The sequence below is a fragment of the Aspergillus homomorphus genome (genome assembly GCF_003184865.1).
Source record: "Aspergillus homomorphus CBS 101889 unplaced genomic scaffold BO97scaffold_16, whole genome shotgun sequence".
NCBI lineage: Eukaryota > Fungi > Ascomycota > Eurotiomycetes > Eurotiales > Aspergillaceae > Aspergillus > Aspergillus homomorphus.
In genome coordinates this window covers 390,009-412,497 of record NW_020291902.1, presented here as the reverse complement: position 1 = coordinate 412,497, position 22,489 = coordinate 390,009, and the positions used below count along the sequence as shown (strand labels likewise).

At 54.1% G+C, this 22,489-nt stretch overlaps 9 protein-coding genes across 9 annotated transcripts; 6 read left to right on the top strand and 3 right to left on the bottom strand.

Annotated features, from left to right (window-relative positions):
* Positions 1 to 305: 305 nt before the first annotated feature.
* BO97DRAFT_470209 (uncharacterized protein) lies at positions 306 to 3,189 on the top strand. Its single transcript, XM_025699928.1, has one exon. The coding sequence runs from the start codon at positions 461 to 463 to the stop codon at positions 3,092 to 3,094; it is 2,634 nt and encodes an 877-aa protein (XP_025551897.1). The 5' UTR covers positions 306 to 460; the 3' UTR covers positions 3,095 to 3,189.
* Positions 3,190 to 3,255: 66 nt separating this feature from the next.
* Positions 3,256 to 4,514, bottom strand: BO97DRAFT_477736 (Voldacs domain-containing protein). The gene is made up of 2 exons (XM_025700578.1): positions 4,140 to 4,514; positions 3,256 to 4,084 (listed from the first exon to the last, which is right to left on the bottom strand). Exons 1-2 carry the CDS (start codon positions 4,439 to 4,441, stop codon positions 3,376 to 3,378), a joined length of 1,011 nt encoding a protein of 336 aa, XP_025551896.1. The 5' UTR covers positions 4,442 to 4,514; the 3' UTR covers positions 3,256 to 3,375.
* Positions 4,515 to 4,749: 235 nt separating this feature from the next.
* On the bottom strand, positions 4,750 to 5,834 carry BO97DRAFT_470207 (uncharacterized protein). Its single transcript, XM_025699927.1, has 2 exons — positions 5,721 to 5,834; positions 4,750 to 5,666 (listed from the first exon to the last, which is right to left on the bottom strand). The coding sequence occupies exons 1-2, from the start codon at positions 5,734 to 5,736 to the stop codon at positions 5,143 to 5,145; spliced, it is 540 nt and encodes a 179-aa protein (XP_025551895.1). The 5' UTR covers positions 5,737 to 5,834; the 3' UTR covers positions 4,750 to 5,142.
* Positions 5,835 to 6,156: 322 nt separating this feature from the next.
* On the top strand, positions 6,157 to 8,865 carry BO97DRAFT_368221 (serine/threonine-protein phosphatase 2B catalytic subunit). Its single transcript, XM_025692693.1, has 5 exons — positions 6,157 to 6,743; positions 6,820 to 7,151; positions 7,208 to 7,465; positions 7,520 to 8,430; positions 8,483 to 8,865. Exons 1-5 carry the CDS (start codon positions 6,626 to 6,628, stop codon positions 8,544 to 8,546), a joined length of 1,683 nt encoding a protein of 560 aa, XP_025551894.1. The 5' UTR covers positions 6,157 to 6,625; the 3' UTR covers positions 8,547 to 8,865.
* A 284-nt stretch (positions 8,866 to 9,149) lies between these two features.
* BO97DRAFT_368218 (uncharacterized protein) lies at positions 9,150 to 11,252 on the top strand (the record flags this gene model as incomplete). The annotated part of the gene is made up of 4 exons (XM_025692692.1): positions 9,150 to 9,282; positions 9,361 to 9,588; positions 9,686 to 9,830; positions 9,920 to 11,252. The coding sequence occupies 4 exons, from the start codon at positions 9,150 to 9,152 to the stop codon at positions 11,250 to 11,252; spliced, it is 1,839 nt and encodes a 612-aa protein (XP_025551893.1).
* A 21-nt stretch (positions 11,253 to 11,273) lies between these two features.
* BO97DRAFT_405319 (alpha/beta hydrolase) lies at positions 11,274 to 12,563 on the bottom strand. The gene has a single exon (XM_025695162.1). The coding sequence runs from the start codon at positions 12,376 to 12,378 to the stop codon at positions 11,371 to 11,373; it is 1,008 nt and encodes a 335-aa protein (XP_025551892.1). The 5' UTR covers positions 12,379 to 12,563; the 3' UTR covers positions 11,274 to 11,370.
* Positions 12,564 to 14,375: 1,812 nt separating this feature from the next.
* BO97DRAFT_344228 (DUF3759 domain-containing protein) lies at positions 14,376 to 14,850 on the top strand (the record flags this gene model as incomplete). Its single annotated transcript, XM_025691725.1, has 2 exons — positions 14,376 to 14,517; positions 14,606 to 14,850. Coding segments are annotated over 2 exons (387 nt in total), but the record flags the coding sequence as incomplete, so codon positions are not given.
* A 3,728-nt stretch (positions 14,851 to 18,578) lies between these two features.
* On the top strand, positions 18,579 to 19,927 carry BO97DRAFT_53833 (EXS domain-containing protein). The gene has a single exon (XM_025700889.1). The coding sequence runs from the start codon at positions 18,880 to 18,882 to the stop codon at positions 19,654 to 19,656; it is 777 nt and encodes a 258-aa protein (XP_025551890.1). The 5' UTR covers positions 18,579 to 18,879; the 3' UTR covers positions 19,657 to 19,927.
* Positions 19,928 to 20,102: 175 nt separating this feature from the next.
* BO97DRAFT_405316 (Bax inhibitor-1 family protein) lies at positions 20,103 to 21,400 on the top strand. Its single transcript, XM_025695161.1, has 3 exons — positions 20,103 to 20,329; positions 20,390 to 20,460; positions 20,554 to 21,400. The coding sequence occupies exons 1-3, from the start codon at positions 20,180 to 20,182 to the stop codon at positions 21,146 to 21,148; spliced, it is 816 nt and encodes a 271-aa protein (XP_025551889.1). The 5' UTR covers positions 20,103 to 20,179; the 3' UTR covers positions 21,149 to 21,400.
* Positions 21,401 to 22,489: the final 1,089 nt, after the last annotated feature.

Sequence of the window (22,489 nt, the reverse complement as noted above, 5' to 3'; positions counted from 1 at the left end):
TGCATCCTCACTCAACCAGCAGGTAGAAATATTCCACAAAATAGATAGTTGAATTAGGTTCTACGAATAACATGCTCCTTCGACTCCTCATGTTTGCTTAGGACCGACAAAGACCAGTTGTTGCTACATTCCTCACGCTTCCGACTGTTATGCTCTACACATTCTTCTGCCTCATCGGGTGGACCATAACAAACGAGGTCTCCCTGCCCCCCAATTCTATGCCCTCCTTATCCAACATGCTCCCTGTTCGTTCTTCCATCCTGTGTTGGTGTGTTCGTGGCTTGCAGTTCGTTGTCTTGCTGGGTGCCTAAACGCTGCTCAACCTCGTCCCAGCATCAACCACGGCCTTGACCAGAGTATGACCCAAGCCTGAGCTTATTGGATGGGCCAACGCGTTCTCAGACATTCACAGCACAGGGTTGGTCGGGTCTAGTCAGGAAATCGCACAGAGGATACAGCCATGCCGCCACTGACCACTGTGATCGCGATTGCCGTCAGCTGTTCGGTTCTATTCATCGTCGCTGCAGTCGTCGGGACAGTCATATGGGTTCGAGTACGCCATGATCGGTTGTCGCTGGCTGTGGCAAATGCCAAACACGGTCAATATGGCTTGCAACACTACCAAGCTGAGACGTTGACTGAACTCTCCCGAGAAGAAGGCTCAGCACTCAGACAATATGGCCAACTTCCGTACGGAAAACCATCTGAATGGGGAGTGCTTTCGTCTCGGGAAAGTCTACCCACTTCTCCAGCCGACTCGGAATCCTCGTCCCCTCGAAATGAAAAGGCACGCGATGGGCGTCGGCCAATGTCCCGTTCTTTGTCTACGCGTTCTTCGCGAGCGTCGAGGGGGTTCCTATTACCACAACGCCTCAGCTCTCTCCCACCACTGACAGAGAGATACGAAAAGCATTATTCATCATCACCGTCGGTATCTTGTGTGAATCAGCGATTGTCAAATTCCGCTGTTGACGGAGCGGTCGAATTGCCTACCGAGACGACTCCGAGGCACACACCAGAGAGAGATGAGGAATATCCGCGTGCTGAGCTCACTATGCGTCCCATTTCAGGAGCATGGCCCTTGATGCACTCACGAGAACGCTCGGGAAGCCTGTATCCGGTTTTGGAGGATAACGCAGATGAAATCAATCCACCCTTTGCCCGAGTCCGGGCCGGAAGCATCACGGCGCAGACGGCTGGGACGATGCCGGAGCAGCCAGTACCTCCTCCACCTTGTGCCTATCCTCCAAATCGCTTCCGTTTGTCAAAGAACGACTCCGTTTGTTTCTCTTCCTTGAGTCTGGAAACAGCGGACAGCTCAATTCTCGACGAAAGCCGAAGGACATCGACCAACATCGACAGTGACTTCACTTCTCCGGCCTTGCCTCCTTGCCCGACCTTTACACCCTTCGATGCCAATGATGTTGGAAGGTTGGAATTTGACAGACGTAGCTTTGTGACACCGAGCTCAGTCGTGCCAGCTCCGTTTGTGTTTCCTCCTACGCCCTCTAACGTTTGGGAAGGCCAGAAGGTTGAGTCAGGTCGTACTTCACCACGTCGCAGTTTAACCGCACGCAGCCCTACCCCGGTAGATAGGAGCAGTCCGCCACCGCGACGTTGTGAATCTGTCTCCGTGGGACATTCTCGGCATGATTCGGCCTCGAGTGTCAAACACTGGGATCTGAGTAATGCACCCTTACTCAATGCCGCTGGACGAAACGCGGCCTTGCTGCCACACTTCAGTCAAATGCAGCGCGGTCCAATGCACGCAGAACAGCGAAGAAGTCACGATCCCTTCTACATCGGGCCTACTAACGCGGCGAATACCAACGGGCAAGCCGCCTCCAGAAATAGACCGGCCAGCTCAGCTACACAAGAGTCCTCTATGCAGTCCATGAACAGCATTGGAAAGCCACCTTTGACATCTGCAATGAGAAGTGGAAACAGCATACGTAAAGGCCATCGGCGTCAAAATTGTGTCCGGATATCGATTCACCCACCCGTCACCTTCAACGGGCCTGTATTCTCTCCGACTGCCGAGGAGCCGGAAGACATTGAGGAGGGCGGCTTTCGTCGTTCCCAGGTAGCTGACCTGTCAGCATCTAGCATATCCCTCTACTCGAATTTCTCTGGCCTGCCGGCGAGTAAGAATGCTCAGCAATCCCAACAGAACGATCGCCTGCGGGGGATGGATGTCTCGGACGATCATTGTGGCTCACGCAGAGGTACCCCAAGGAAGCGAAAGCATACGCGCGGCGACTCAACAGACAGCATGCTGAGCATGATTGATGCTGAAAAATCCTTACCAGAAATTGTCACGACATTGCCAATTCCCAAAATTGACACCAGCTTGCTCAACACCCCTTCTCCAGAAACGAGTAGCCCTGTCTGGATGATGTCCAGCCATGCCAGTTCCCCATCAACCTATGAGAACATGTCCAGTCCAGGCAGTCCACGTCGCTCGACTGTTAAAGGGCCGCGCAACCAGCCAGGCCGTCAAATGCGCAGCAATTACCGTCAGTCTCAGCCCTTGGAGGACAATGCGAAATTGTCATTACGAACCACCTCTCGCCCTCCTCAAATGCGCAAAGATCCGGCGCGAAAACCGCCCGAGCCAGCCCAGCGACCGAAAGGCGATACCCAGCGGACAACCCCGCCACAGAACCAAGACCAGGCTGGTCAAGTTTCCCCAGGCTCGAATCCTCCCCCTAGCGCCAAACAGCAACCAACGCAATCCCTGCGACAGCACAGACCTCAACATCGTCCTCCGCCACCAGGGAACAACCCCAAGTCCCCGATCATGCAAACCGGGGGCATTGTCTCCATCTGGGAAGACAGGCCGCCGGAGCTCAAAGCACCACCCAAGCCTACATTATCCCTAGTTAAGGAAACGGCCGATCACCCCGATGAATTGGCGGAGAAGCGCGTCGAAAGGACAAACAGTCAGGGCCCTGGTGATCGATCACCGGCCAAGTCGAGCAACAACCGGTCCAATCAAGAACCGAAGACCCCCACGAGAAGGGCCGTTGGCTTGGGCATCGGTGCTGCCACTCCAGCTAGTTTGTATGACGGCGACGGGTTCTTGAAGGAGTAGACGCTCCAATCCAGTTATGGCTAGATGACCATAAAAATCGTTTTCGGCTGTTGCTTGGGTCTCGCATTGGGTTTTGCTTAGCGCGCGGGCGTTTCATTGATATCCATCCACTGTCACGAGTAGTCGTAGGTAGGATAAATATATAATACAAGTTTAATAGTACAGCCAATGCAACGGACTCCCTTAATCTCATTATCCCACGATCACGATTTATTATGACTATCCTATTAGCTTTGAGCGTCTGTCCTAGACAGCGCCTGTCTTCATCGTGGCTCTTTCGTCTAGTCCGTTCTTCTCCACTTGGTCTCCTCACTCTCATCACCTCCATCCACATTCTCATCCTCTTGACCGTCCTCTCCATCCTCCCGCTGTCTCACAGTCCCGGCCCCGGGACCCAGCGACAACGTCGGCTCCTGGCCCCCACCAATCCAGTTCCCATCCTCATCGAAGAACTCGTGCATATTCTCGGCGGTAATCCACCCGGAGCTCCCGTCCACAGGCGGAGGCAAGCCGCCCTCCCCGTTCCCCATAGCAATCAACCCCGACTGCAACAACGCACTGTCTCCTCCATCCCCCATCTCGTCATCATCATCCTCCCCTTCTTCACCAGGTTCCACAGGATCAGGATGCAAATTCGAGCACGCAGAGACAGCCGCGTAGAGCGCCTGAGTGGGCGTCTGTGTCTCTAGTTCGTGTTCTTCTCCTGCTCCCTCGGACTTCTCTGCGTTGTCATCGGCGGCGGCGGAGGCTTGTTGCTGTTGTTGCTGCGCAGGCGGAACGAGAGTCATGATCGTGCATGCTTCCTCGTCGTCTTCATCGGCGGAGAAACCCCCCGCGGATGGCGTGGCGATCTGCATGTATAGCCCTTGGTGCTCGTCTCCTTCTGGGCCTTCTTCTGGGAGTCGGAGTCGTTGGATGGCGTGTAGAGAGATCGAGGGGTAGCTGATTTGCAGCCCTGCTGTTGCTGTGGGGGAGTAGAGGAGGAATTTGCTTTCCTTGTGTGTTAGTTTTGGGGTCATGGATGGGGGGTGAGGTGCAGACGTACTCGGAAGTAACCCAGACGCTGATGCCGGCTACCGTAACCTCTTTTTCGGGGGTGGATGCTGTTTCGGCTGAGGTCGTAGATGTAGGCGCAAGCGCATGCTCGCCGTTTGTGCTCGTGTTGGGTTGCAGGGCGCGCAGGGTTGCGTGAGCGTGGAGGTCGCGCTCGAGCACTACCAGTTTGCAGTTCGTGCTGTGGTAGTGCAGGATTGCTGGGCCTGAGTGGAAGGAGCTTGGCGTGCGGGATTGGTGCTCGGCTAGGGGGGTGAAGGTTGTTGTGTCTGGGGCTGTGGTTAGGGGTTCCATTTTTGGTTTGGTGTTTGGGTCTGTAGGGTGGGAGTGAGGTGTGATGGTGGTGGTTGAGAATGCAAAGTGGACGGACGGAGGGGAGGTGAATTGAAAACTGATAAGATCTGGTTCCGGCGCGGAGCTCTGTCGGAGCTTATTACTGCTGCGGGCCGCTGGCGGAAGGAGCTTCTGTCTCGACTCTTCGGGCTTTAGTGGTTGCGTCACAGTCCTGGTGCTGGGTCCCAGTGGCTTTTATTTATTTTGTGTACTAATAGCTATGCAAGTATATTATTATACCAAGGGTGTCGGTCAAACCCCTTGTGCTCGTCGGAATATGACTTTGCTTCTCGCTGTGTAGTTCTATATACTCCCACGGTGAACGCCTTCGCTGAACTTGATTCTGGCTCTCTCGCTCAGAACTGCCAAGTGAACTGTGAAATCATCCCAGTTTGTTTCATTCACATGCGCATGCGCGACTTCCAGATTAACCCATTTTATGCGTTGATGGTATGAATCCAGAGTCGACCGCATTTGATGCGGAGCATCGAAGCTGTCTCCCGTGCGCGCCGCGTAAGGGACCTCTGGTTGTCCCACCGTGCGAACACCATCGCACACTGACCTCGTCGAGAGCATCGAGTTGTATTGGGTATCTTTGGTATACAGAGTCCCCGTCGATAAGCTTGTATTAACAAGCAAGTCGTGACTCAAGTAGCGACCCCTCATTTCACATTCAATCCCCCAAACGCCCGATCCAGCTCCTCCCCCTCATCATGCGGCACCATCGACGGCAAGGCAGCAGCACTCGGATCAGCTGCCGACGAGCTGTCCAGCAAGCTCGACTGATTCTCTTCGCGCGTACCCGACCCGGCCGCATTGAGCGGCTGGAGAAGTTTCTCATCACGGTCCAGCCATCCAGGCGCGACCCGTCGCTTCTCGGCCAAGTCACGCTGCGCGATCGATTCCTCCCAATCGCGTATCGCTTTCTCGGCGTCGCTGCGAGCTTTGTTCAGGTGCTGCTCGAGGGCGTTGCACGAGGCGAGGATCTCCTCGGGCGAGGCCGCGTGCTCCCCGCTGGAGGAGACTACGTAGCGGGTCTTGATGTCGGGGTTACTGGGGTCAACGGTCACGGAGGGAGGAATTGTGGACGGGACCGACTTGTATGTATAGGGTAGGGTGACGGTGGTGGGTAGATTGATGAATGGGGAGACGGTCAAAGGGACTTGGGCTAGAAGAGGGTGAGGGCCTAGATCGAGGTCAGACGATGATGATAGATCAATGGCGAGGGAGGGGTACGTACGGTAGGACTCGTACATCTTGATGATAAGTGCTGAGATATATCAATGTGGTTAGTGTTTCAGGAAGGTACAGAGGAAGTGGTTCTTCTGATCGAGAGTTAATGGAGGAGTATGACCCGAATCGGCATTGTATTCTCGACATGGGAGTTTCCCCGCCTTGATGGAGTAGCAGCAAAGTTACAGGGACCGTCACGGCGCGGTAATCCCCGACCGCGGCTGAAGCTTACCTGTAAATACGGTTTGTTGGGTCTGACGTCGAATTGCAGCTGAATGAATCCAATTATTATCCTAATAAGTTGTTATCTATCAATTCATCTTCAATCTATTCGATTTCGAGAGGAACGGAACCCGGTTTCAGCTCGTCTGACAGCTTTCCTTGATTGTATAATAACTATTCCGTACCCCTCTTGCTTATTTATCTTGATTCTTGTTCAGTGTCACTTGTTGTATTGTCTGAGTGTCTCAAGTGACCCTCTTTCTCTCTCCTATTCTGCACTGGCTAGGCCTTCAATTCCCACTCTTACCCCCCCCAATCTGATATAAGTAGTAAGATCGTTAAATCCTTAAAATTCTTTCTACTTTAGTGTCCACTACTTCCCCCTCTTCTTACTCCTCTTTCCTGACCCTGTTATCGGGTTTCTTTTCTCCACACTACATTTTTCTCTTTTGGCCCCGAGATCATCCTTGTCGCCTCGACCTTGCCACTGTTCATCATCCTTCTTACTCTCTCGTGTCTCGGCTGGGAAATCCCCCATCCCGCGCTTAACCCCCCACCAACAACTGGCCTCCGCGCTGTCGCCCTTCCCCTTTTCCCCTCGCCTCTCTTCATCCTCCGGGGCACAACGTGCTTGCGATTCTTCCTGGCCTAAGATCTAACCCCTTCTGTGCCTCGAATTCCTCAACCACCATGGATCGCAACATCGCTCGTGCGGTGACGGAGAAAAAGCCGGTCCCGGAGATCGACTTCACGTTACATGTCATGGAAGATGGCACTCAGGTGTCCACCCTCGAGCGTGTCATCAAAGGTTTGTTCATTCTCTTACCAACAATGTTGGCCCCTCTGCACAAAGCTGGTCGACTAATCGTTTGGTGACCGTCTAGAGGTGCAAGCGCCGGCGTTGAACACCCCGTCGGACGATCAGTTCTGGTCTCCCGAGGACCCCTCCAAGCCCAACCTCCAGTTTCTCAAACAGCACTTTTATCGGGAAGGTCGTCTCACGGAGGACCAAGCGCTATGGATCATACAAGCTGGAACACAGCTGCTCAGAGCTGAGCCCAACCTGCTGGAGATGGATGCGCCCATCACCGTGTGCGGAGATGTCCACGGTCAATATTACGATCTAATGAAGCTCTTCGAAGTCGGTGGCGACCCGTCCGAGACCCGTTATCTTTTCCTCGGTGATTATGTCGACCGAGGATACTTCAGTATCGAGGTACGTGTTCTTCTTGCCACTGTTACCAGCCGCTTCGGTCTGACTCTCCTCGATAGTGTGTGCTGTACCTCTGGGCCCTGAAGATCTGGTACCCAAACACGCTCTGGCTGCTGCGGGGTAATCACGAATGTAGGCATCTGACGGACTATTTCACCTTTAAACTGGAGTGCAAGCACAAGTACAGCGAGCGCATCTATGAGGCTTGCATCGAGTCTTTCTGCTCGTTGCCGCTAGCCGCGGTCATGAACAAGCAGTTCTTGTGTATCCACGGTGGTTTGAGCCCTGAGTTGCATACTTTGGAAGATATCAAGGCGGTATGTAATCCTCATGGCCATACTACGAAGCACTAGCTAATGCGCTCTCCTCAGATCGACCGCTTCAGAGAACCCCCGACCCACGGCCTGATGTGTGACATCCTCTGGGCTGATCCATTGGAAGAGTTTGGACAAGAGAAGACAGGGGACTACTTCATTCACAACAGTGTGCGAGGCTGCTCGTACTTCTTCTCGTATCCTGCTGCTTGCGCCTTCCTCGAGAAGAACAACCTCCTCTCCATCATTCGCGCGCACGAAGCCCAAGACGCGGGCTATCGTATGTACCGCAAGACTCGGACGACGGGTTTCCCTAGTGTCATGACCATTTTCAGCGCACCCAACTACTTGGACGTTTACAACAACAAGGCCGCCGTGCTGAAGTATGAGAACAACGTCATGAACATCCGACAGTTCAACTGTACTCCCCACCCGTACTGGCTCCCGAACTTCATGGACGTCTTTACCTGGTCTCTTCCTTTCGTTGGTGAGAAGATTACAGATATGTTGATCGCGATCCTTAACACTTGCTCCAAAGAGGAGCTTGAAGAAGAGACCCCCACATCCGTATCACCCACCGCGCCCTCGTCACCACCCGCGGCGCAGATGGACGTGGAGAGTAGCGAGTTCAAGCGTCGCGCCATCAAGAACAAGATTCTGGCCATTGGCCGTCTGTCGCGTGTCTTCCAGGTGCTACGTGAGGAGTCCGAGCGGGTTACTGAGCTCAAGACCGCGGCCGGCGGTCGTCTTCCCGCGGGTACTTTGATGTTGGGAGCGGAGGGCATTAAGCAAGCCATCACGAACTTTGAAGATGCGCGCAAGGTCGATTTACAGAACGAGCGACTGCCTCCTACCCAAGAGGAGGTCATGCGACGCAGTGAAGAGGACCGACGCATTGCTCTGGAGCGGGCTCAGCATGAGGCCGACAATGACGCCGGCCTAGCCACAGTGGCTCGAAGGATCAGCATGTAAGTTCTGTCCCCTTTTCTGAAAAAGAATTGCAGATTCTAATTTAGCTAGGTCGGCCGGCTCGGGTAAGACTCGTCGACAACGGGACGCTGCTGCGGTCTCTCGGGAGGCATGAGCCTGAAACGGAGAATTTAATTGAGATGCCGCCCGTTTGGCGAAGCGGCATAATATGGACCGATATCCTTCCTTGCTATTTTAGGCGTGCAACTGCTTCACAACCGTGTATTGAACGAAACTCTGCGCTTCGAAACGAATGGGCGAGTGACCTTGCCCCGCGACATCCACTTTGGATCAGATGGCGGATTCACCGGTGGTAAGCACTGTATCAAAGACCGGAGTTGGAGGACGGGGGATAAATCATGTAATTCCTGCACAGCAAACAGTTCCAGGCGTCCGTGACGTCTGAACTATATGAGTTGATGAATTGATACACCATGAATTCTGCTCTCACCTACCGAGTTTACTCCTTGCCGCTTGACATTATGGTCTTGCGAGCGTAACAATTGGACCATAATAGCTACGTAGTCTTTCAGTAGAACCTGAGATTGGACAGATACACCGCCATTGTCAATCATGCTTGGTACCTTGCATAGTGGAAGTTCTCCGGCTGATTCCCGGCCCGCCAAGACCACCAACTTCAATCCGCCGCTACCTTGGTCCGGCTGCCTCGTCTTCCTCCATCTCCATCATCTCTCTTCCCAGCCTTCAATTCACATCAATGCCTCCCAAAATCCGCGGCTCGCTCACCACGAGCCTCGCGCACGCGGGCCGAGACCCGGCAACAGTTTTCTACTGTCCGTCCTGCTCGACCTGGCGCCGAAACACCAAAACCGCCGTCACTCTCGCGCGTCGTGCCAACAGCACCACCGGCGTCGCTTCCTCCTCCTCCTCTTCCTCCTCCAACACACCACCGCAAGCCCAGCCCTTAGATTCTCGAACCCATTCCCACCCATTACCGTCTACGCCTGCCCCGCGACCCCTAAGCAACACCGTCCCCGTTGTCCACGCCGGCGGCCGCAACATTCCCCCGCGACTGAAAGACCTCCATGCGGCGCTTGACCAGCTCAAAGATGTCGCGCCTGAGCAGGTCAATCTCAGTCGATTGCAGCTGGCGATGAGGGGCCTGGAGTCGGAGACACCTTTGATTCGGGTTGCTGGTACGTTTCTCGTGATTCGTTTTCTTTTGCTCTCGATCCTGCTGGGAGTTGTTCATGTGAAGAATGGGGCTGGGTTGTGGACTAATGTATGGTATAGTGCTCGGTTTGAATGATATCAGTGCGGCGCGCAGACTCGTGAAGTTGTTGTTGGCGGACCCGTTGAATGGCAAGGAGAGTTGGGAGGACTTGTTGGAGGAGATGGGGACAGGGACGGCAGGGTTGGAGAGGGGACTTTTGATTCGGTGAGTTTTGTCCATCTCCTATCTATGATTGCGTTCGACAGACGGGAGACTAGGAACATAAAGCTAACTACAGTCCGCGAATGGAACAGGTATGGCCCCGTCTCGCAGAGCATACCGAACGACCTCCTCCCCACAATCTCGGTTCCCTCGCCGATCCTGAAGAACGGCAACCTGGAGATCCTGATCACAAGCCTGGGAGCGGATACCCGTGCCAACACGAAGTTTACGGCCGACACGTTCCTGGTGCCGACGGTGACGATCCAGACCTCGCATTCCGGCCGACATAACATGGTGCGATATCCCGTGCACCGGAGCCTCGTGTGCGGCAGCGGCGTCGATGGCTTCCTGTCGTTCAGCGGGCTCATGGCGCGCTCGGATCTCAAGAAAGAGACCGGGTCGGTGTTCGGTGCCATTGAGCTGCCGGTGACCAATCCGGAGAAGTATAACGGTCGGGTCGCGTTTGTGGATATTGACAAGGCGGATGACGCGTTGACCAAGTTCCGGGAGTCGGTGCAGAATGCCTCGCTCTACGAACGCGGGTGGAATAGTAGTGGTGTCCAGCCCGTGGTCAACTGGCTCACTGCGCTGCGTGCGGAGACGGGTCCGCTGGATCCTTCGCTGCGTACATTGATTACGTCGCTCTTGGATGCGGCGGAGTCGGGGGTTGTCGCTGAAGAGGCGAAGAGGGTCCAGGAGCAGGAGATGGGGTTGGTGCCGCTGGAGGTGAAGAATGGGCTGGATCGTTCGGTGTCTGAGTGGGCGGAGAAGGCGCACACGGAACTCCGCGGCGCACTGGAAGAAGGTTTCGCTAGTAAGCCGTGGAAGGGCCTTGCGTGGTGGAAGCTCTTCTGGCGCGTGGACGACGTGGGCATGATCACTGGGGAGATTCTGGATCGCAAGTTCCTACGCCAGGCTGAGAAGGAGGTCATCTGGACGGCTGGCCGGTTCCAGCAGGCCGGCCTGGTGGAAACTACCCCTGGGTCCAGCCAGACCGAACCATCCTGGCCGACCCAGATTCCCACGCGGCGGACCAAGCTGGTCGAGACGACAGCGCCGGCACTGCAGGCGTTGGCGCAGCGACTTGTGCTTTTCAGCATGTCGACGACCACACTATCGTCGGCGCTGTCGGTCTTAACCTACCTGTCTTGGCCGGCTGCGTCGGTGTATGAGACCTGCACCATGGCAGCAGTGGGGCTGATCTACTCGTTGCGTCGCCAGCAGCGCAAGTGGGAAAGCGCACGGGCGTGGTTTGAGAACGAGGCCCGCGAGGACGGCCGCACGGCGCTGCTGGAGACGGAGGAAGAGCTCCGCGGCGTCGTGCAGAGAGGCGGACAACCTCTGCCGGCGGAGGAAGCAGTATCTCCGCGTGAGACGCGAGAGGCCATCGACCGAGCGCGCAAGGCTTTCGAGGAGGTCGACTAGATAGATCCTAGAACTTACACGATATGTACTGTACTACCACTATCACCACTATGAATCGACTGAGTATCGTACAGCCCACAGCACATCCCATTCGCCCACGTACTGGGAACTTTTGATTTCAGGAAATCTCCACACTCCCCTCAGGCACGCCCTGCCAACTCCTCAATCTCCGCGCCAGGAACTGCATGATCGGCAGCATCTCCTCGCGGTTCCGGGGCATCCCATCGCCCCTGCGCGCATACTGATGGACCTCGACAAACTCGAAGCGATCCTTCGTCCGGCGCACCGCACTCTCCGTCACCACGAGCGAGCCCCGCCCGGCCACGAGCAACACGGGCGTGCGGTTTTTGATGGATGTGGTATTCTTCACCGCAGACATGGGGTACGCGGCCCCGATCGAAACCACCCCGGACAGCCATCGATCATTGTCACCGGCTGCACCATCACCACCACCAGTATTACCCCCAGTATCACCACCAGATAGATCCCTCAGCAACCCCGCAACAACCAAACCCAACATCCCGCCCTGCCCGAGTCCAAAAACCAGCACATCTCGGAGACGATACCCACATTTCTGAACCAGCGTCCCGAGGATCACATCGTTGACGACCGTGCGCGCGGCGCGCGTGAACCCTGCGTCGGCATCTAGCTCGCCGGCCGGCGTGAATGTGACGTCGTCGCCCCAGTGGAAGCCGCCCAGGTCGAAGGGGAGAGGGTGCGGGGCTTGGAGCGTTAGCACGGTTGTTTCGGGGAGGTTGAGCGCGCGGCCAAAGTTGGTGAAGTTTGAGGCTGTGTCGCCTATTCCGTGTAACAGCAATAATATATTTGGGGAGGTTGGATTCGGCGTGCTTGCGTTGCGGGGTTGGGGTGAGGATTTGCTCGTTGGGGGGGTAATTGTTATTGTTAAATGCGGAGGGAAGTCGGTTTGTTTTGGGGGTCGTGGATGTTGGGTCATTTTTTGGTGTGGTTGTTCTTTTTTCGGGGATTGTGGTGAGTTCAATGTTTGTACTTGGTATTGTTGAATGTTGATGGAGGGGTTGATGGATGGAGGGGAGGGAGCAGAGGTGCCGCGGCGCGGGAGGTGGTTACCGCCTTTGGTTCGGCAGTGGTTATGCAGTGCACTCATTCTCTTGCAGGTAGCTGTGCATGACATCCATGATCCATGATGACAGGTGCAGTTGCTGGGAAGCTGAAAGGAAGGGGGCCCGGGGGTTCTCCCCCGGGACGCTTTATTCTGGTATTAGGATTGAGGATACTGGGAAGCTGAAAAGAAAGGGGGGTCCGGGGGTTCTCCCCCGGAACGCTTACTCTAGTATTGAGATTGAGGGTGCTGGGAAGGTCTATGAAGGGCAATGGAACAATGGTATGATGACACGGAGAATGCAAGTTGACCTCTCGTTGCTCTATACTGCTTCTGCCTGGCATGGCATGACGTCCCTCATCACGGTGAAACGAAGCCAAGAAGCGGCCTGGACAACTGTGCTCCGACTGTGCTCCGACTGCTGAACCGCATTAGGGGCAGATAGACGCAATGCACATTCTCCAGCTGAAGCAGTACGTAATGTCTTCCCCTCCTATCCACCAAGCCCAAGCCACAGTCCGACACTGCCACACATCGCCAGCAAGCCACGGGCTCAGAGGCCATTTCAGCCGACAGACACGACGTTCCAGGGCGCTACAGCCTCCAGGGCTTCCGGTCTCAGGCTATCGAACATTGCGGAGTCGTCGGTAGGATCAATCGGGCAATCGACTGTGGGGATATGGACACTTCAGGGCTCGCATAACCAACCATTAACTCCGAGGCTGCCCCACTCCCAAGCAGCATTGCGCGTGCCCAAATTGACATTTCGTGATCAACCGACAGCCAGGCCGGGCAGCTAAATCTAGATCCGGGGGAGATTAGATCTGATATGTGCAGTATCAGAGACTGCGCGCTGGCGGCTACGTACTCGTACGCCTGACTTGGCCTTTCTCAAGTTGCACAGCGTAGGGCAGAGGATAAGCCTTGACAAGAGCTTCTTGGCGACAAAGTCCTCCGGTTCGACCGGCTCGTCCTCACCTTCGCCAAGCCGGGGCGAGCTGAGGCCGAGGCGCTAAATCCACAGCCAGATGGACTCACCCAGAGTTTAAGGCTGAGGTGATCCCCTTCCTCCATCTTGGTCCCAGCGGTGTCGCCCGTGTATCCATGGGACTTCTGGGACACGTACGTATTTTTCGAGGCGATGGTCCTGGTGATCCTTAGAATTGTAGACACAGGAAGCGATTGGAATCACTGCGAATCGTCAGCTTAGATTCTACCCCACTGGCATGGCCGGCTCTATTTCCAGACGCGCCGCAGACCACCAAACGAAGGATGATTCTTCTATGCCCCTCCAATGACTGTCTGAGCTATTACTGAAGGCCATTGTTTCAGCTCGCAGCCAAATCCACCTTGCCTTCCAGTGCCCCTGGTGGGTTTCCGAGCCCAGCGCATACGTGTAACTCCTGTACCCTCGAATGCTATTCGATCCCTCCAGACTCTATGTCGTTCCGTCTCGGCCAGTAGCAGAATTGGTCCGTCAGCCACCAGAGAAGCGCTTACAGCGCAGGCAGCCCCAATGTAAGACGGGGAAAGGCTCTTCTCATCGCAAGAGGTGAGAGGATTACCAACGTGGCGCCGAGTCCAGCTACTGGATGTGATCTTCCTTCGATTCACCCCACCATGGAGGGGCAACAGAACCCTCCACCCCACAAGGCTTTGGGAGTCGCAGCTATTCTAGTATTCACGACAGCAGTGGGTCAGGGGGTTCAGAGGGGTAGCCGACGAGAGCTGAGAGAGCTGAGGTGGATTTGGCCGACGGACAGCTCTATATAAGGCGCTCAATCGTCCTGCTCTTACCAGCTTTTTTTCCTCCCACTTCACGCAAACACTATCCTCCTTTTCTAAACAACCTCCTCACACATCACACATCAGACACCATGGCTTGGGGCTGGGGTAAGTCATTCTCCCCACCTATGCCGTTGCTCACGGTCAATTGATCCAATCGCGGGGTTATCCCTGTCTTGTTACTCCCTACCCCCCTTTGACATCCATAACCTGCCTGCATCGGTGGGCTTGTTCATAATACAACTAACCACGTTCACCTTGCAGAACAATCCGACGACGCTCACCGTCAGGTCTACGAGGGTCAGCAGCACCACGAGGCCAAGTTCTCTCACGAGCTTCTGGCCGGCGCCGCTTCCTTCGAGGGCATGAAGCTCTTCGAGGACCACCAGCGCAAGCAGGGTATGCATGCACTTGCCCCTCGCCTACACCAATCTTCCTTCCCACGTGTCCACGACAGCCCACGCTAACCGGTCATTTTATCCAATAGGCAAGACCGTGAACCACGCTTTCGCCAAGGAGCTCCTTGCTGGCTTCGTCGGCGCTGAGATTGACAAGCTCGCCGAGACCAAGGGTATGGACGAGGTTGAGAAGCACCGTGCCAAGCAGCACGCCGAGCAGAACGCCCATCAGATGTACGAGGAGCACTACGAGCGCCGCCACGGCGCCCCCGAATTCGACCCTCGCATCCCCCCTCCTCCCCGCTTCGGCTCTGAGGGCCGTGGCTGGTACTAAAGCGCTCGTTCGATATGGGACAGACTGGATTTGGACCTGTCGGCGGAGCTGATATGATAATACGATGATTGTGTTCGCAAATGAAACTTTTTTTCTTCTCTCCCTTTCTGCTTATTGTTTATTGGTGCTTGTTTCTGAATCCATGGCTTCAGCTGCATGCGACGTGGCCTGAAGAATACGTAGGGCTTTCTCGTGCATATATGATCTGTTTGGTATGGTGCAGGTCAGATGAGCTGCTGTCGAATCATGATAGTCGGTCAGGCAGAGAGGGATTCAAACAAAACAGTCGTAATGATGAATCGCAGCCGAGGCAAGAGTTATGAAGGTCAAACGCTGGGCAGGCTGAAACGACCACCGCAAACTGCATGGCCAGTATGTAGGATTCCACCCAATCGGGCAAGTAACGCGGATTATCATGGAGGGATTGCGACTGACGGCAAGCAAGGATCATCAGGGAGCAGCGGTTCGAACTATTTTCGGGTCCTGTATGAAGAAAAAGATAGTTTGATGCGGAAGAGAGGGGCAGATTGAGGCCGCTTTTCCCCTCCTCTTCCGAGTTGGGGATTCCCTTTCTTGTGTTTATTTTGGGGGTGTGAAATTATCACGAACCCCCCCATTATACAGACATCCATCCCATGGAACAGGGGATTGAAGGGTAAGGTATACGAGCCTGCCTCGCATTCTGATCGTGGGTGTGACTGGCAAACCTCATACTCGATGGGGATACTTTGTCCGGTATGACAGAGCAACCAATGTGTACCTGCCGTGACTCACCGCCCTGCCAAGGCTCCTGCAAATGAGCTCATCGTCTGTTGCACGTGCATAAATCCGGACCTATCAGACTGCGTTATCGACTCGAGTGCCAATTCAGGCAAGAAGGTTTACTGGCGGCCAGCCAAGTGCTAAGCCAAACCAACAAATTCATCCCCAATTCTCGCTTCTATCTAGTGTCTTCTCTTTGTCTCGCTATGACGAGTCTCATTGACCCGTTGGTAGCTTGTCGTCGGTCTAGCTTTTAGACCTGTTTCGCATTTTTAGCCTCTTCCATTGCTTGCGTCCTTTTCCTAGTTTTTCGTACTTCCATTCTTATCTGCCTCTACTCCGCCCTCGTTCCACTGTGACATTCTATCTCTATCTTCTATTTTTTCCTTTTCACTTCCCTCTTCCCCCAGTCTCCTCTTCGTCTTTTGCTGGAGAGTGTGTTTGTCCCCCCTGCCTGGAGAATGATCTGATCGGTGCCGTGAATTGCTATTGATATCGCCCTGGGCACTGGGATTACGAGGCCTGTGAACAATCGGAAACCCTTATCGATGATCCTCGGATACCAGGATCCCTGTCAAGTTGCTCCACCATTCTTCTGCTTCATCCTGTTGCCACTGTGATGGCACTTGCTGCGTCATAAATCCTCCTGGTTTTATCTTCCGTATCTTTTCTGTCCACCGTATCATGCTCGCTCATGCCTCTGCTTTCCCAGCATGAAATTCGCCAAGTGTGTCCCACCCACCCACTCACCCACCCACCACTGCTCTGGAATGCGTAAATTTTGGTGAGGCGTTGCTGACCCAGTCACTGGCGACAGGGAGCTGGAACAGGAATTAGTTCCAGAATGGCGAGCTAAATATCTCGACTACAAGGTTGGTGCCTCCCCGAACATTTGCTTCCATGCGCGGCGTGTGGTCCGATACTCATCGCTGTGTGACTGGAACCAGACCGGCAAAAAGAAGGTCAAAGCCATCTCGCGCGCCCTGCAGAAAGCCAGTCGCAGCCCTAGCCATCCTTCCCTTCGCAATTTCTCGTCCACCCCAAACGAGCAGGTAGACCGTCAGCCGGGCTCCGATCGCCGTTCATCGTTGTTTCGAAGCGAAAGCCGAAATGAAGTGACTCAAGACACCCTCCAAGTCCCCTCAACGCCGGTGCGAAGTAACGGCCTAACACCGCGCTCGACGTCGGCGCGAAGTGAACGTCAACCCCTCCGGGCCCCTGGATCGCGGTTTTCGGGCGTGCAGGGAACGTATGGGAGCATCGTCGCATCACCACCACTGCACGCTGCTCCGTCGGACGTAGCATCCTTGCGGCTGCCCGATCCAGCAATTGATCCCAAGGAAGTCGAATTCCCTTCGCCTGAGAGAGATGGCGATTCGGACGAGGGCCCCGAGAGTCCGTCTCCGATTATATCACGATATGATACTTTGCGGCCAGCGACTCCTGCTAAATCTCGCCGAAGCCCCTCGGCCCCACAGCTCGCTGGGGGTATAAAGGATTACAAGAGGAATACCGGTGCAGGCCCGTCGAACCGGAGAAGCTCCCTACTGCAACGAGTTCTGTCCTATCAGGACTGGAATGCGCCCGAAAAGCACGAGGGTACCGACACCCCAACGTCGGATATCGCCAAGCGACAGGATGAATTCTTTGCCTTTCTTGATGGGGAGCTGGCCAAGATCGACTCGTTCTATCAGATGAAAGAGCAGGAAGCGGCTGAGCGTCTGAAGGTGCTCCGAAACCAGCTTCATATCATGCGAGACCAACGCACCCAAGAGGTCCTTGGCAAATCGAAGAACAGCGGTCTCAATAAGGATAATGCGCAGACCAACAACGGATTCGGGGGTCTAGCCAAGATCAGGGACGCTTTCCCTGGCCGCCAATTCGGCAAGAATTCCAGAGCCTTGGCCCAATTGGCGACACCAGTGGGACAACCGCAAGATCTACCAAACACCATCACCCGGCGGGATTTTGCACGGCGGCCGGAAGAGTCAAATAAGGCCGAGGTTCCCTATCGCTCCGCCAAGAGAAAGCTTAAGCATGCAATTCAGGAGTTCTATCGAGGCGTCGAACTGTTGAAGGCTTACGCCTATCTCAATCGGACCGCTTTCCGAAAAATCAACAAGAAATATGACAAGGTTGTCAACGCGCATCCCCCGATGCGATACCTGTCCGAGAAAGTCAATAAGGCGTGGTTTGTCCAGAGCGAGGTCACGGAACATTTGTTGTCAGCAGCAGAGGACCTCTATGCCCGCTATTTCGAGCGGGGAAATCGCAAGATTGCCGCTTCTAAGCTACGACATACCGTCAACAAGGCTGGCGACTACTCGCCCAATACTTTTCGTTCCGGGCTCCTGATAATGGCTGGCGTTCTATTTGCAGCCCAGGCATTGGTTTATGCTAGCCGGAACCTGGACAATGATGATTCAGACGTGAAGCTTAACACAAGCTACTTGCTTCAGGTTAGTCTCTCATGTCTGATCCCCGAGTGCTCGAACTGTCTAACCTCACCAGATCTATGGTGGTTACTTCCTTATCGTTTTGCATTTTCTTTTGTTCTGCCTGGATTGCATGGTCTGGACCAAGGCCAAGATCAATTACGTCTTCGTCTTTGAGTTCGACACCAGACACGCGTTGGATTGGCGACAATTGACTGAGGTGAGCTCTTTTCGCCCGTCATATGTCTCGTCTTGTACTGACGCTACTGCAGTTGCCGAGCTTCTTCTTGTTCATACTAGGGCTCTTCATGTGGCTTAATTTCATGTTGATCAACGACGCATATATTTATTGGCCTGTGATCCTAATAGGCGTGACGGTGATAGTTCTTTTCTTGCCCGTGCGCTTCTTGTATCACCACAGTCGCAAATGGTGGGCCTACTCTAATGTAAGTTGGCCTCTTCTTAGAACCACTGATCGGGTGCTGACGATACATGGTAGTGGCGACTTTTGTTAGCCGGACTATATCCTGTCGAGTTTCGGGACTTTTTCCTCGGTGATATGTACTGCTCTCAGACGTACGCTATGGGCGTAAGTGACCTCATCCTCTCCGAACAGCTGTATGATTGGCTTGCTGATGGATTGTAGAATATCGAGTTGTTCTTTTGCCTTTATGCCAAACACTGGGACAACCCTCAGCAGTGTAATTCATCTCACTCCCGACTGCTGGGATTCTTCGCATGCCTACCAGGGATTTGGCGAGCTCTGCAATGTTTACGACGATACGCCGACACGAAGAACGCATTCCCTCACTTACTCAACTTTGGAAAGTACATGTTCACTGTCCTCTACTATTGCACCCTGAGTATGTACCGTATCGACAAGGTTTCACGCTTTGAGGCCCCGTTCATCACGTTTGCGTTGCTGAATGCTGTCTATTGCTCTGTCTGGGATCTTGCGATGGATTGGAGTCTGGGGAACCCTCATGCAAAGAATCCCATGCTTCGCGAGGTGTTGGCTTTCCGGAAGCCGTGGGTGTACTATGCGGGGATGGTTGTCGATGTCATTGTCCGCTTCAACTGGATCTTCTATGTCATCTTCCGCAAAGACATCCAGCATTCGGCCGTCCTGAGTTTTGCCGTTGCTCTTTCGGAGGTGGGCCGAAGAGGCGTGTGGACAATATTCCGTGTTGAAAACGAGCACTGCACGAACGTTCTCCTCTTCCGGGCATCCAGAGACGTACCGCTACCATACGACGTTCCCAAACCACAGGCTCCCTCGGAGCAACCAGACGAGGCGATGCAGCTTCAAGACCACCAACCACTGGCACCCGTCCCTACTATCGGCGATGCCGAGCAAGGAACACCACCCACTCCAGGCTTGTCTGTTCGGACGCCGCGTGGTCTTGCTCGGGTTGGTACTTTGCTGGCGGCGGCCCACGCGCAAGACTTCCAGCGTAAGAGACGTCCTGGTGAGATGCAAAGCGCGACGATAGGTCATGAGGGGTTGGACACACCGGATGATAGTACGGACGAGGAGGACGGCTCGCGGCCGTCATCGGAGGGGGGGAATGTGATAGTGGAAGAGTATCGTGATGATGAGCGGGAGTAACAGTCTCAGAGAACAGTCTCAGAGTCCAATCTCATCCTGACCAGAGGATCATTGCTTTCATGGCATATATTAGAGGATAGATTTTATACATATTATCGCATATCATAGATGATCATGATCTCAAATTTCAGCAATCCAGTTTAATAACATTCTTGTGCTTGTGCGTACGCTTGGAAAGAACCCAGGGAGGTAGCATGTATCAGAGTATGCTGTATTATGTGTCGCACTGCCTCTAATGCGATGGTGTCAAACCAGTCCTACTTAGTAGACGGGACGCAGTAGTGGAAGAGTGGTCTCGACTAGAGGATGAATTGTGCTGCCTGAGGCGTTCCAGCGGCGTCAGGTGATTGCGGCGACGTCACGCGGGTCCCGAGGCTTCTCCGTGTTCTCGACCCTTCTCCCTTCTACTGTACTTCACTTCGCCCCCATATATCTATCTATCTTCAGCCGTGAGTCCTCAGCTCTACTCCATCCTATTTCATTCGGCTTTCTGACCAAACGCAAAAGCGAGCTCAAGAGCAAAATGGCTGCCAACACTAGATACGAACCCGCACCGCAGCGCGACTCTTTCGAAGAGCGCGGCTACACTCAGCCCCCGCCTTCTTATCAGGCAACTGCCGATCACTCGCAAGCACCTCGCAGCGAAGATGACAATGTTCCCGATGACTTCAAGGTGAGCTTCCAGCATGCATTATGCATTTCAACGGCTTCCAACTAATACCGTGTGATACAGTTCGGTGGCACTGTGGCGGAGGGCACTCTGCCCATCCGTATGCAGTTCATCCGCAAGGTCTATGCGATTCTGTGAGTCTTCTCGATATACATTTGGAGCGGAGCAGCAACACCACCACCATCATTACTCTCAGGCGCCGTAACAACTAACTCACTCCCTTATAGAACGGTGCAACTCCTCCTCACGACCGCGATGAGCTCGATCTCCTTCTTCAGCCCCAGCTACCGCACCTGGATCCAGTCCAACTTCTGGGTTATGATCCTCTCGGTCTTCGGCGCCCTGGGCTTCATGCTCGTCACCTACTGGAAGCGCAAGTCGTACCCGGCCAATTTACTGTTCCTGTCCGGCTTCACGATCATGGAGGCCTACTCGATCAGTGTGGTCACCTCGCTGTACGAGAGCCGCATCGTGCTGCAGGCCCTGGTCATCACGCTGGGCCTCTTCGTCGCCCTGACCCTCTTCGCCTGCCAGACCAAGTACGACTTCACGCACTGGATGCCCTACCTCTTCGGTGCGCTGTGGTTCCTCATCCTGTTCGGCTTCATGGCCATGTTCTTCCCCGGCAACAGCACCGTCGAGCTCGTCTACGGCGGCGTCGCCGCCCTGATCTTCGCCGGCTACATCCTCGTCGACACCCAGCTGGTCATGCGCCACTACCACGTCGAGGAGGAGATCGCTGCCTCCATCTCGCTGTACCTGGACATCCTGAACCTGTTCTTGGCCATTTTGCGCATCTTGAACAGCCAGAGCAACAACTAGGTCAAGTCATACGCTAGGCTCTTCGGCTGAGTGAACGTGACGGATATGGCTCAGTCCTAGGCTACGTACTCGCTTTCTCTTGCTTCCCTGGACTACCTACTCGTGTGTTCGATGCTGCCTGCACCGGACATTTGCTAGCACTTCCCTCAACAATTCAGACCTTCAATAAATGCCTACCTATCTATACAACCCCCGCAAATCCCCACGAGTTTACAAGACAATAATCCAGGGACCGTTTCCTTACTTTCTTGCTTCTCTTTTCCTTTTCCCTCGGAACTTGTCGCGCTGCTCCGCTTGTAATCACATCATTTGTACTCTGCCCCGCCGTTCTGGCTTCCGTTGGCACTAGCTACGTATTTTTCCTTGTGCGTTCGCAGATTCTATTCAGGTGATGATCTCTACTTTGAAATTAGCTAGTCGTCTTCTTGTTTCTTTTTCCAATACAACAGACATCAGTTCGCTGCATTGAGTTCATCTCATCCATATTCTGTCTGTAATGTAAACGGTCAAGAATGCCAGTTCGATCTTAGTACTAGTCTCCAGGGCTTATATATCTCCTGCTGGAGGCTGTGTTGTAGTCGCGAGGAAACAACTAATCGAGTCTCCGCCTCAGTAATCGGAACTTTACCGGTAGTCCTCATGGATACTTTCAGGACAGGACAGGACAGGCCAGGACAGGCCAGAAGTGGTGGCAAAGCAGATACCGTTCATTCTTGACATGGTGCACTCGACCAACCAGGACAAGGGGGCATGTAAGGATGGTGCAGCAGACAACCGATCAACTCTAGGCCTACAAGACAGTCATAAGGCAACTCCCAGGACCGCTGTTCGAAAACTTGACGCACAAAACTTGATTGACTAGTTCTTATATCTGTATTTCTGGTTGTAGTCTGGGTTATTCCCGTCCCGACTTTCCGACTCTTACTGGCATGCTAACTAATCATCCAAACGAGTCACACAGAGGATGCATCGCATCACCAAAGTACTAATTGAGACGGTATTGAGATGTCTTGAACGAGAACCGGGTCGGCAAGGGAAGAAACGAGAAAAGAATTCTTGGCTCTGGTATATTCCAAACGAGCATCGGAAACAGAATTGAAAATGGGGGTAATGGGGTAATGGGGACTGGGGACTGGGGACCGGGGACTTATCTAACGACGACAAAAAAACAAAGCAGATTCCCCCCAACGCCGGTGCCGTGGTATAATGATGTAGTTTCAATACTATAATCCTGAATCAAGACCCAGCTCTAATAAACCTGCACGCAATGCAGAATGATTCGGGGAAAAGGGGGCGGGGGGAGCATAAGAATTGAAGAGACAGAGCTTAAGAAACTGAGAT

Excerpts from the sequence above, each read along its gene's own strand:
- BO97DRAFT_477736 (XM_025700578.1), bottom strand. The coding sequence starts at position 4,441 with ATGGAACCCCTAACCACAGCCCCAGACACAACAACCTTCACCCCCCTA. Across the intron at positions 4,085-4,139 it reads AGCGTCTGGGTTACTTCCGA|CAAATTCCTCCTCTACTCCC; the intron begins GTACGTCTGCAC and ends ACACAAGGAAAG.
- BO97DRAFT_470209 (XM_025699928.1), top strand. The coding sequence starts at position 461 with ATGCCGCCACTGACCACTGTGATCGCGATTGCCGTCAGCTGTTCGGTT.
- BO97DRAFT_405319 (XM_025695162.1), bottom strand. The coding sequence starts at position 12,378 with ATGAGTGCACTGCATAACCACTGCCGAACCAAAGGCGGTAACCACCTC.
- BO97DRAFT_368221 (XM_025692693.1), top strand. The coding sequence starts at position 6,626 with ATGGATCGCAACATCGCTCGTGCGGTGACGGAGAAAAAGCCGGTCCCG. Across the intron at positions 6,744-6,819 it reads CCTCGAGCGTGTCATCAAAG|AGGTGCAAGCGCCGGCGTTG; the intron begins GTTTGTTCATTC and ends GTGACCGTCTAG. Across the intron at positions 7,466-7,519 it reads CTTTGGAAGATATCAAGGCG|ATCGACCGCTTCAGAGAACC; the intron begins GTATGTAATCCT and ends CGCTCTCCTCAG.
- BO97DRAFT_53833 (XM_025700889.1), top strand. The coding sequence starts at position 18,880 with ATGTTCACTGTCCTCTACTATTGCACCCTGAGTATGTACCGTATCGAC.
- BO97DRAFT_405316 (XM_025695161.1), top strand. The coding sequence starts at position 20,180 with ATGGCTGCCAACACTAGATACGAACCCGCACCGCAGCGCGACTCTTTC. Across the intron at positions 20,330-20,389 it reads ATGTTCCCGATGACTTCAAG|TTCGGTGGCACTGTGGCGGA; the intron begins GTGAGCTTCCAG and ends CGTGTGATACAG. Across the intron at positions 20,461-20,553 it reads CGCAAGGTCTATGCGATTCT|AACGGTGCAACTCCTCCTCA; the intron begins GTGAGTCTTCTC and ends ACTCCCTTATAG.